General features: G+C 54.7%; 2 protein-coding genes across 4 annotated transcripts in view; both read right to left on the bottom strand.

Annotated features, from left to right (window-relative positions):
* Positions 1 to 806: 806 nt before the first annotated feature.
* Positions 807 to 7960, bottom strand: MYORG (myogenesis regulating glycosidase). Of its 3 annotated transcripts, none has more exons than XM_024753747.1 (2): positions 7843 to 7960; positions 807 to 4706 (listed from the first exon to the last, which is right to left on the bottom strand). In XM_024753747.1, the coding sequence occupies exon 2, from the start codon at positions 4637 to 4639 to the stop codon at positions 2495 to 2497; it is 2145 nt and encodes a 714-aa protein (XP_024609515.1). In that variant the 5' UTR covers positions 4640 to 4706; positions 7843 to 7960; the 3' UTR covers positions 807 to 2494. The 3 variants fall into 3 exon arrangements, with proteins under 3 accessions (XP_024609515.1, XP_024609517.1, XP_024609516.1); XM_024753749.1 differs by having other exon boundaries at positions 807 to 4702; positions 7843 to 7939; XM_024753748.1 differs by lacking the exon at positions 7843 to 7960 and adding an exon at positions 4865 to 4934.
* A 2999-nt stretch (positions 7961 to 10959) lies between these two features.
* SPMIP6 (sperm microtubule inner protein 6) overlaps positions 10960 to 12221 on the bottom strand; it is a 13374-nt gene continuing 12112 nt past the window's right edge. Inside the window, exon 6 of the mRNA XM_024753882.1 lies at positions 10960 to 11046. Coding sequence (XP_024609650.1) covers positions 10960 to 11046 — 87 coding nt within the window. The remainder of the gene's footprint in view (positions 11047 to 12221) is intronic.

Raw genomic sequence — 12221 nt, forward strand, 5'->3', positions numbered from 1 at the left:
GGAAGTGTTCTATAATCTGCACTGTCTAATATGTGAGCCACTAGTCACACATGGCTTTTGAACACTTGAAATGTGGCTAGTGTGCCTGAAGAACTGGATTCTTAATGATGTTTAATTTTAATTAATTTTAAAATTAAATTTAAGAAGCAACATGTGGCTAGAGGCTACCCAATAGGGCACAGTATCAGTTTTAGGCAGAGTTTTTCTTTGTTCCTTGTTTAGAATTAAGAATTGATAGGAGTTACCATTTATTTAACACTCTTTGCCAATTTTTGCCTAAGTACTTTACAGACATCTCAGTGAGTCCTAGAAATTCTATTTTAAAGATGAAGAAACCAAGCCTCGAGAGGTTAGGTCAACTGGCTTCAGAGTGCATAGCAAGTGGAGGGCCATTCAAGTGTGAGTCATGCTCTCCAGCCATTTAGGGAAGTTTCCAGGACCCAGCCTGGGTGCCCTCCTTCTACAGTCACTCCACACACAGCCCATGGCTGTGCACCAGGGCCCAGGGAGGCTCATCACTGAATACTGATCAGTAAATGCTCTTGACAAAAAGGAGAGGGAAGCTAATTCCATTTACTCCCCATCTCCTGGCGACTCCTGGCTCCTGAATTCCACTTCAGATGTCTCTTCTCTTGCCTCTCTCCTGGATCACAGTGTCCCTCAGGTCACAAACTCAGAGTTCAACTGGGTGCTACGTGCAGAGGTTTGGGAAGAGGGTGTCACACGCAGGCCCAGAGGAAGCCAGCTGGGCTGGGAGCTGGGGCCTGGAAAAATCCGTTATTTTTAAACAAGAAAAAAAAACCAAAAACATTATATTAGCTTTTATTGAGCACCTACTTGTGCTAGGCACCTTATATAAATCTGTGCTTATAATTCCCTTAACAACCTGGGAGGTAGCCTTATTATCACCATTTTACATATGAAGAAACTGAGGCTCAGTGAGGTTAAGCAGCTTACAGCTTGCAGATGAGTGGTAGAATCATGGGTGAGTGCTCCTAAACTTTCATTAGCATAGCATTCTTCACACTGAGAAAATAGAGGGGGTGGAGGAGTGGGCAAAGAGGTGCATTCTCTAGGGGGTGAGGGACTGATTCTGCTGTCCAAGCCATTAAGGGAAGCTGACCCCTGCCCTGTTTCCCACCTCCCTCATCTGGCAAGCCACTCCTTCCCCAGACTCAGCTGCAAAGTCAGGAGAAACTCACTCTGGCTGAGGGTGCTTTTCTTAGAAAGGGAAAAGAGCTAAAATAAAAGACCTTACCCTGTATGTATATCTGTAGGTGGCGATGTGCGCGGTAGTTTTTGTGCTAAAGCACACCACTACCAGAATAAGAACATCGCTCCCTCCCCCTATTTTTTTCTATTTCTGGCTGCACCCCCACTTGTGGGGTTCCCAGACCAGGGATTGAACCTGTGCCCCCTGCAATGGAAGCACAGAGTCCTAACCACTGGACTGCCAGGGAAGTCCCTAACATCACTCCCTTTTAAGCCACACCTCACGTGTGCAGAGTGAGGCAGCTGAGGAATCTGGAAAGGACTGTTTATTTCCTACTAGAGTCCCAGAGACATCACCTAGGAAGGGACCAAATCAACAATCAAAACCTCAAATTTGCTCCCTGCCCTCTCCCTCCAGGCTTAAGCAGCCTCAGAGGTACTGCACCAAGGACATATGGTGCCCCTCTCTCTCTCTCTCTCTCTCACACACACACACACACACACACACACACATTCTTGAGTTAAGGCATCAAGTCTGGCCTGCATGGCTTTGCAAGTCTTTGCCCATCAGGCAGTGGCCCTGGCCCAGGGCTGAACCATGTGTGTACACAGATGCATAAGTGCAGTGTTAGGAGCTCTTCACAAATGAGGGACAATGATGATGGCTCTGTGCTAAGCTTACTCCACCTGTCCTTTGGGAGGGGACCTCCTGCCTCCTTGTCAGTTGGCCAAGTACCTCTGTCTCTTCTCGCCAGCTGGGGTGGGACCAGGTCAGCCACAGGTCAGGCCAGTGCTGGGGACTCAGGACCTGGCTTCCAACACTGAAAATGTGCCCTTTCTAAGTGTGGCTGGGGGCTATTTTGGGACCTTAAAGAGGATCAAGTCACCACCTCAGAAGGACAAAGATGGCCACTCAGGCCAGGATGGAGGGTGAGGTTTCTCTCTGTGCTTTTAAAACCCAACCGTGTTTAACAGGAAGAGAGCTGACCTTTTTCCTCTGTGCTCTCTTGCCCCCAGCCCAGGAAAGAGGTTTCTGTAGACTGGAGTGAGTATGGAGAGAAAGAGGGCCGTTAGGATTGCGCACTGGAGTAGGAGGTTGCTTTAGCATCTTCTCCCCTGGACCTACAGGAGCTGGTTCCAGCACATTTACTTCAGTACCCACTTAGTGGGTGGTACAGAGGTGGGGACTTCCTGGGGATACCCGGTGTGGCTGCGATGCAGGGTTAGAGGCCTACATGAAGACTGGGGTTAGGGCTGTGGGGTTTCTGGGTCCTGGGCTGGGTCAGGATGCCCAGATGAAGTAGGCGACCTCGTCCAGGTCAACGGGGTAATCCGTGAGTAGCACTGGCGTCTTGTCGAAAAGCTCACCCTTATAGCTGCGCCACTTGCCTGCGGGCAGGTAGACGTCCCGCTCCTGCTTGCCTGGCTCCAGTACCGGCGCCACAAGCAGCGTGTCTCCGATAAGGAACTGTGAGTCGATGCGGTGCGCCGTCTCGTCGCCGGGCGCGATCCACCAGAGGGGGCGCACGATGGGATCTCCCGTGTCAGTGACCTCACCAGCCAGCTCAAGCAACAGCGGCGCCACGAGGGAGGCCCTCAGTGCAGTGAACTTGTGCGCGATGGCCACCACTTCGGCGTCGTACCGCCAGGGTGGAACGGAGAACTGCATAGCTGGCATGAAGGCGGCCACTTCCAGCCAGCGCACGTAGAGCTCGCGCTCAGGCACATCGCCGCCGCTAACTGTGCGCTCAGACACAGCGTTGCCACCCACCATATCGGGCAGGATGAACGGGTAGCCCAGCATGCTGACAGTGAGCACGGCGGGGATGAGCGAGCGCAGCCCCAGATCGTAGCCCCACACCGAGTCGCGGTCCACCAGGCGGAAGAAGCACGAGATGTTCTGTGACTGGTAGCCCACACGGACCTCGGCCAGTGAGAAGAACGGCAGCGCCATCTCTGTGTAGCGCCGGCTCCATATGTTGGGGTCAGACAGCGGCCTGTAGGTGCTGAAATCCCGCGGCAAATAGCTGACCTCTCCAGCGTCGAACTTGAAGGAGGCCACGGCGTAGCGCGAACGCAGTTGCCGCAGATGCCCCTGAAACCAGTCGCGGGCCTCCGGGCGCGTGAAGTCGAGCACGGCGCCGATGCCATTCCACCAGCGCACGAGAGCAGGCAGCCGGCCCGTGGGTTCACGCACAAACAGCTCGCGCTCCACGCCTTCGCCAAAGCACGATGAGTTGTAGTTGACAAACGGGTGCACCCAGAGCGTGACGCGAAAGCCAGCGTCGCGCAGGCGGCGGAACATGTCGCTGGCGTTGGGAAACTTGGTCTCATCGAAGTCGAAGTCGCCATAGGCAGGCGTGTACATGTCGTCGATTTCCAGATGGCTGCTGTTGAAGCGGTGCTGGCGGATCTGCTGAGCGAAACGCTGCACCTTGTCCTGGTCCACCGAGCGCCCGTACAGCACCCACGTGGACCAGATGGGGTCCCGGAAGGCCTCAGGCGCTGGCACCCTCGATGGCTTGTTGAAATAGCGCCGCACCATGTACTTGTGGATGGAAGTGACATCGGAGCCGACGCACACGCGGTAGCTGAGCTCGGGTGCAGCAGCGTGGCCGGCGGGCGGCTTGTATGGCGTGTCGTGGTAGCGTGCCTGCAGCCGCAGAGAGCGCTCCGTGCTGTTCCAGCCCAGGTGGAAGGGCACTGAGTCGTTGACCTTGATGGCAGCCGCGCGTGACGACAGCCAGTAGCGCTCGAGGATGCCTCCAAATGCGGCGTCGGAGGAGTAGACGTCGCTGGTGACGAAGGGCTGAGGCTCCTGCTGGCCGTCCAGGCGGATGGGCCAGTGCTGGGTCTTCATCTCCGCGCCGCCGTACCAGTGCGCCCCCGCGTCGCCCAGGAACATGGCGTGCTCCACCGCGTGCCCCGGCGCCGCCTCCTCCCAGCGCACGCGGTAGCACATGACCGTGTCCTTGGGCCGCACAGTCTGGATGAAGAAGTGCAGCGTGCGCCCATCCGCTGTGCGAGAGCAGCCGAGCCGGGCGCCATCGCGGCTGCAGGAATCGAGGTCCAATGCGCCCGAGCGGAAGGCCAGGCGGAAGACCTGCTCGCCCTTCTGGTTGCGAATGGAGAAGCCGCCGCGGTTGAGGTCCAGCAGCTCGGCGCGCAGGCGTTCCGCCTTGCGTAGAGAGGCGGTGTAATAGCACCAGGCCACCACCGCGGCCAACACCAGTAGCAGCCCCAGCACTGCGGAGCCCAGCAGCGGCTTCAGCTCTTTGGACGGCTTGGGCTTGGTAGGCGAGAAGCTGTCAGGCAAGAAGGTGTACATGGTTGCAGCTGCGACGGCCTCGGGGCTCTTACGACCTGTGTGGCTCCCAGGGCGGCGGCGGGGGTAGGCCAGGCTCTTTTCCTGAAGATTCTGGGACATCAGCCCCCAGTTAGGGAAGGAGCAGGCAGTGGGGCCACCCGACAAAGCCCATCTGAACTTGGCCTGCCTGAGTCAGGAAGGGGAAGAGAGAGGTGGAACTGAGCTTTCTCATTCCATAGTATTTACATTTGCTGCCGCAAGAAAGAAGTGTATATTTTGGGAAAGTGTATACTGGGACGTAAGGGCTTTACTCTTACCAGGTCGTTCTGTCTGCTTTTTACCTACCCTTTCTCATGGGCCCCACTGCTTGTCAAAATTAGGACGCTGAAGGGGAGGGGCAGATGATATTCATCACCATTTTCCTGTTGGAGGAACAAACCCAGACAGGGTCAGGGAGCTGTCCAGGATCACAGAATTAATCAGGTCTCCTTGGATCACACATGGGGGCAGTTCAGGCTGAAGAGAAGGGGAGGAATCTGGAGAGGGCCTGGTTTCCCAGAGATGTGGCCATGGTGGGAGAGGGGGGATAAGCAAGCCAGCTCCTTAAGACCTTTGACACAGCAGGAGGCTGGCTTCCCTGTGCGGGGAGTGGGAGAGGAGAGAGAAAGGGGAACAGTTCAGGCATGGAATTTAATCTTGAGTCAGAAGCCATATTAAATCTGGAGATTAGAGAAGATACTCAAAGCCAGACTCAGTCCAAGGGCCTGGTTTGGAGGGGGGGCGAGGTTGGGTTTGGACTTTAGGACTGGGGTCAGGAGCCTAGCATGGGGGCTTGGTGGCTTCTCACATTTCCCTCTCTTTGCTCTCAAACTCCATTCTGCTCTCAGCCATCAGGATCACCAAGTCTATTTCCCTGCCCACCTTCCTGCTCTGCTCCCAGCACCACATCTGTGGGCCAGCTACCTTCTGGCTTTGTCTCTAGCACTCACCCACTGTCCTGTTTGCCCCTATCCTAGTTAGAGCACTGTCATTTCTCCCCTGTATCGTTGCAACACTTCCCCGATAGGCCTCCCTGCTTTCAACTTGTTTTCCTCCAATGCCTTCTGCTCACAGCAACTATAGTGATCTTTCTAAAACACTTATCAGATTACATCTCTCCCTAGTTTAGGGAGCTGCTCATGACCCCCATGATGAAGTTCAGAAGTGTAAGCTTTGCAAATTGAAGTTCAAGGCAAACATGGTCTCATCTGTCCTTCTGATTCCATTTTCAGCCAAGCCTATCCTATGACTACCAAGCTCTGTTCTTTCCTAACCTCAGTCCTCAGCCACCTGCTTTAGGAAATTTCACCCACCCATCTTGGGCCAACTTCTCTCCCCCACCTACCAGCTCTCTGGCAATCAGACACCCCCTACTACACAATCCACTCTTATATACTGTATGCTAAAGATTCAGATATGACTACAGAGAAACACAGACTTGGGAGGAGGTGTGTGTCCAAACCTGCTGTTCAAGGCTACTGACCCTTCCTGTCTCAGCCCTCAGGGCAGAGTCCAGCAAAGAAATAGCACCAGCCACGTGCATACACAGACATACACTGCCAGCCTGTCGGCTGCCCATCTGCTCCAGCTGGAGGGAAGGAGAGAGGGAGACTGGCAAACAGTAATTAGACTCCTCCCAGATGCCAGTCCCCAGCAATTTCCAAGGAGACACCAGAATTGCTCAGCGTTCTCACTTCCCCCACCTCTCCCATGAAGAGATTATCAAGAATGCCAGGTGCCAGGTGCAGATTGGAATTTTTATCCCAGATGTCAACATACAGCTCCCCATAATGCCCCCCCCCACCCCAGTGAGGTTCTATCTCAGTGCCTTATTCTCTGAGCTCCCTCCCCCAACTCCCTAAACTGGTCAGTTCCAGCTGGTCTAGAACAGCCTCTTACTCCCTTCCTCTCATCCCATACAACTTAGCCTTCAAAATTCCCCTAACCTACTATGGACTTCCCTTCCTGTAGGTATAGGCTGGAAAAGCCTTCCTGGGAAATGCAGGCATAGCCTTTAGCTGATGCCCTTAAGCTAAGCAGGACCCAAAGAAGGCCTTAGGTGGCCCAGGCCAGACCTGCTGTACATTTATATTCAATTCATTCGAGACAACCAAGGCCCCATTCTGGGCACTAAGGGAATAGGGAGAAAGGGTCCATATCTGAGTAGGACAGAGACTGCTCATCCTCAAAACTTTCATATTAAGTCAGTCTATCTCATGACCCCTGGAGGCATGGCCAGCCCACCAAGGTGACCTCAAAAGCCTTTTCAAACACTTAGGTCTTGAGAATTTTTACTTTCTAGGGTTCTGAGGTTCTTTGATGAAGGACAAAAACCCAGAGGCCCTCTGTTGGTCTCCCTAATGCCACCATGGCATCCAACCCTAACAATAATGCTGAATAGGAGGCACAGCTGCAGTGCCCATTTTATAGATGAGGAAACAGTGGCCCAAACAGAAAAAGGAACTTGTTTGAAGTCACTTAGGTAGCAGGGTTGCCTGAATCCAAAATCCCAGCTTAACCCTGACAGGGAGCTAATGGTCTGACTGGCTATCTGAATGCAGGAGAGAAAAGGAGCTTTGTGGCCAAGAGGGTGGGACAGGCTTCCATCAGGGGGCTGTGGGCATGGTGAGGCCTGTATTCCCAAGGGCTGGTGCTGCTACTTGCCCCAGGAAGGCTTCTTGGGGATGGGAAGTGGCGATTTTAATAGCATCTGGTACAGGGGCTGTGGGGGAGGAAGTGTGGTTCTGGTGTTAACGGTGGCTCTAGAGACCCCTGTAATCTGCCGCCTCCACCATCTGGCCAGCCACAGGCTAAAGCTGGCAGGTAGGGTTTGCCCTAGCCAAGCCTCTCCCCACTTGACAGTCAACCTCAGTGTTGGCTTCCAGCCCCTAGCCATGTCTAAGGGGGAGGGTTGGGCCTAGCCAACTAGGCCATTCCACGTTGGGTCCTTTGTCCAACACAATTCCCAGGGGTAGGGTGGGGGGTGGAAATGCCAAAGGCAACTCTATCCGGGCCCTCTCCCCGTCCTGCCCAGCGAGCGGATCCGGGGGTATAGAGTGACTGAGCCTACAGCCTGGAATACTCTACACCCACTCCCAGCGCTGCAGCTATAATGTCCGAAAAGGACAGACTGAGGTCAAGAGGGCGGTCGCCCGCTGGGAACCGCGGCTGAAGAAGGGGCCCAGGTGTCCAGGCTCGCCCCACCTACTCATCTGTAGGAGCGAAAGTTCACGAAATATTTTCCGTCAGCAACCCCCCAAGGTCTTCCCGCTGGGCGCACTCACGGAAGTGACCCCAGAAGTGGGGGTGAATGGAGGCTCCTGCAGATCCCCTCCAAGTTAGCCGAAGTTGAGCTGCCACGGTGCGGCCCGGGGCGCTGCCTAGCTGGGAACAGCTGAGGCCGTCCTCGAGCCCCGCCCCCTGGCTGCTCGGCCACGCCTCAGTCATTCGGTCTCGTCAAGTCTCGGAGTCCAGCTCCGCCCCTGGCGCCCGACCATCCTCCCACATTGTCACGCGCACTTGAGGTCACGCCCCTTACCTCCCACCTTCCTCTTCTGTTCTGTGCCCAGCTCCTGGCAGCTCAGGCCCACCGCCAGCCCGGTGCCTCCCGGTTCCGCCCCCCGCGTGCAGGCCCGCCCCCTCTGGACCATTGCTTACCCGCAAGCGGGCGGGTTCTTCCCCAGGTCTGCTGGGAACTGTAGTTCTGGAGGGAGGTGCAGCTGTCGAATGTTAGGGTTCTCGCACCTGTCGGCTAAATTTGGGATGTGTATGAGAAGGAGCGAGCCGCAGGGTAAAGGGACAGAGTTGGCCCTTGGGATTCCTTTTCCTCCAGATTTGGGGAGGTTGAGGCCGTCTCGGTATAACGCTCTCATTAGCTCTTTTCCCATATGGAAAAAGGGTAGCGGAATTCTGGGAGGATCTCAGCGGTTCAGTGCAGGTCGGATCCAATCAAGGACCCCACGGAGTGGAGCCTAGTTCCATCAGCCGGGAGGCCCAAGATGTCAGCTCCCACCGGATCAGACCAGCAGTGCCTGAGATCAGGGACTGAGAAGACCGGATTCTGCTCCGTATTTTGCAGTCTTCCCCCACCCACTCCCCTTGGTGGCAGCCCTTAGAAGTGCCCCTGCTGCGAGGAGGTGGGCGTGCCCCGCTATACACCTGCACCCAGGAGGAATGGGTGCAAAAATACTGAAGATCCTAGAGGCTCCAGAACACCCCACCGCTTGCTCCCTGAGGGACAGAGAAACAGGGCTTTTTTTTTTTTTTGCTGCGTTGGGTCTTCATTGCAGCACGTGGGCTTTCTCTAGTTGCAGCGAGTGGGGGCTACTCTTCGTTGCGGTGTGCGGGCTTCTCATTGCGGTGGCTTCTCGTGTTGCGGAGCACAGGCTCTAGGCACGCAGGCTTCAGTAGTTGTGGCGCACGGGCTTAGTTGCTCTGTGGCATGTGGGATCTTCCTGGACCAGCGATTGAACTCATGTCCCCTGCATTGGCAGGCGGATTCTTAACCACTTAGCCACCAGGGAAGTCCCCCAGGGCTTTATTTTGTTTGTTTGTTTTTTAGTTTAATTTTATTTATTTTTTTATACAACAGGTTCTTATTAGTCATCAATTTTATACACATCAGTGTATACATGTCAATCCCAATTGCCCAATTCATCACACCACCATCCCCACCCCCCCCACGGCTTTCCCCCCTTGATGTCCATACGTTTGTTCTCTACATCTGTGTCTCAACTTCTGCCCTGCAAACCGGTTCACCTGTACCATTTTTCTAGGTTCCACATACATGCGTTAATATACGATATTTGTTTTTCTCTTTCTGACTTACTTCACTCTGTATGACAGTCTCTAGATCCATCCACGTCTCAACAAATGACTCAACTTCGTTCCTTTTTATGGCTGAGTAATAGTCCATTGTATATATGTACCACAACTTCTTTATCCACTCATCTGTCGATGGGCATTTAGGTTGCTTCCATGACCTGGCTATTGTAAATAGTGCTGCAATGAACATTGGGGCTGCATGTGTCTTTTTGAATTATGGTTTTCTCTGGGTATGTGCCCAGTAGTGGGATTGCTGGGTCATATGGTAGTTCTATTTTTCGTTTTTTAAGGCACCTCCATACTGTTCTCCATAGTGGCTGTATCAATTTACATTCCCACCAACAGTGCAAAAGCATTCCCTTTTCTCCACACCCTCTCCAGCATTTGTTGTTTGTAGACTTTCTGATGATGCAGGGCTTTGTTTTGTAATTTGAAATTTCTTGATCATGAAACCCTCCAAAATTGTTTTGGACCTCTTGGACTTGGGTGGGGGAGGGCAGCAAGGGTATCTGAACATGGACTTCGGAGTCGCTGTGATGGAGACTCTGGGAACAGAGATCAAGAGCTTTGAGTATAGGGACATGGCTCTGACTGCAGGATGGGCGATTCTGGGTCCACTGGATAATGGGGGTGAAGGGACATCTAGGTTTGGGGGATATTGGGGAAATGGCAGCTGTGGGGCCCTCATAGGCTGGGAGGTAGATGGGCCCTCCTGCATGGCTAGGTGGGCCCGTTGGTTTGGGCTCTGGGATGGAAAGGAGGAGGTCATGCCTCTCATAGGGCTACTGCCATGCGTCAGGAGGGCACTCAGGGCCACCCAAGGGAAGTACTGAGATGATGGAGTGGGGAGGGCTCAGGGCAAGATGACTTTGAGAAACTGTATCTCAGTTGAGGGGGCTTGGCAGAGGCCTGAGTGACTGGCTCCTCATTGCCAGATCCTGCTGGGTAAGGACACGAGAGGCAGCCTTTAGGATGAAGAATCTATTTATTGTTCAGCCCCCTTGGCCCGGCCAGCCTGGGCTCTACCGGCGGTGGTAGTCAGGATAGGTCTCAGACACAAACTCAGGGTGGACGACGTAGTTGTTTCTCTGGGGGCCACCAGTCTTCTTGAAGTGACTTGTGTCCCATCTGTGGTGAGAGATGGGTCGGCCCTTTTGGACCCTCATACATCTGACTCCAATTCTCAATGCTAATCTTATCCCAACATTTTGTCCCGAATAATGGCCCTAGGCTCCAACACTGACCTCTTGACCTCAGGTTCTACTGTTCAATTTTTGACTCCCAATACCCGCTCCCTAACACTGACTTTTTACCCTTTAATTCAAGCCCTGAACCTAACGCCCTGATCTCTTGACTCTAAGCCCCACTGCCAACATGTAAACCCTCAATGCCACCTCCATGCCTTCTCATTTAGTTGCCAGCTTTGACTTCCCCATGGCACCATCGCCCCCTGGTGTCACCTTCCAGTCGGTGCATCGCAGCGGTCAGTTATCCCAACTAGTCCCTGGGTCCCCCGCCATGCCAAGGTTACAGCTTCTGTGTGGGTGCGCATTTGCATGTGTGAGCGCCAGATTTACCTAAGGTTCGGACAAGGGTAGTATGACGGCGGGGGAGTTATAACAGCACATTGCATTCCCGGCCGGTGCTTGCAGGGCGATACACTCCTGGAGAAGGAAGCAGTGGGCAGGAATGGGTCGGGCCTTTTGACTTCCCTCTACGCCCCAACCCAGACCAAGACTCTGAGCTGCACTTCAGGTGTCAGTCCTACTGCTCGGAGATCCTCCCTTCAGGCCTCCTGTCCCTTCAAGACCTCGAAACGTCGCCTCTGGGAAGACACCTGAAGTCCCTCTCCCCCTAAGGCCTCGTTTCTGCCGCCCAGGCTGGGCGGCGGAGAACGCTGTACTCTGGGGAGGGTTGGGGTACAGTCATTGAGGACCTGGGAGCCCCCGGATCCTCAACATGGGACAGCAATTACTCCAGCTTATCGACGAGGCGACGTTTCTGAGGCTTAGGCACTTTCTCGCTCCTCCACGCCCTTGTGAGGGATAAGACCCAGTTTCGCACAATGAATCAGTCTCTCTCAGCCTGGGGAGGGACGGGGTATCACCACGGGGTTAGGGACAGGGTTCAGGATCTCCCTCCCCCTTTCACAGCTCTCTAGACAGACGCGGACATTGGAGTTCTCCCAGGCTCAGCCAGCCTTGTCTAACGCCAAGTGCAGGGAAAAGGCCGCGTTGCAGTCTGGGCTTCTGCTGAGCGCTCGAGCTTCAGTTTCCTCCACAATAACACGCGAGGCTGTCTACCTCCAGAGGTGGTGCGGGGCTCCGAGGAGGCCAGGGCCCTTCTGGTAATGCGGTCACCACTTCCTTGCCTTCTTAGAACCCAGCGATGACCCTGCCCATTACCAACGGTGACCCGAGGCCCAGGAATAGGGGACACTGTTCTGAGGACACATGGCACTCCGCAAACTAGAACCTGCGTCTTCAGGGTCGGGTGACCAGGTAGGGGGCGAGGCCGGCGGGTGTGGGAAGGGGGAGCAAACCGGTGTGCGGAGTTTGCTCCTCAAAGAAACCCTCGGGCATAGCCTCCAGAAAACGTACAGGAGCCAGGTTGACCTTGAGGCCAGTTCAGGAGGGATAGGATCAGGAACTCGGGTATCTCCGTGCAGGTTCTCCCGCCTCAGCCGTACGTTCAGGCCGTGAGGCCCCAGGGCGGGACAGGGAGACGCCAGTAAGCGGACCGCGCGGGCTGGAGGCGGAGTGAGGTCTGGCACAGAGGCAGGTCAGAGCTAGAAGTGGTTCGGGATGGAGCGTCCGCAGCTGGGGTAGGGGGGACTCTG

Source organism: Neophocaena asiaeorientalis, unplaced genomic scaffold (genome assembly GCF_003031525.2).
Source record: "Neophocaena asiaeorientalis asiaeorientalis breed wild unplaced genomic scaffold, Neophocaena_asiaeorientalis_V1.1 scaffold220, whole genome shotgun sequence".
NCBI classification, from domain to species: Eukaryota; Metazoa; Chordata; class Mammalia; order Artiodactyla; family Phocoenidae; genus Neophocaena; species Neophocaena asiaeorientalis.

Excerpts from the sequence above, each read along its gene's own strand:
- MYORG (XM_024753747.1), bottom strand. The coding sequence starts at position 4,639 with ATGTCCCAGAATCTTCAGGAAAAGAGCCTGGCCTACCCCCGCCGCCGC.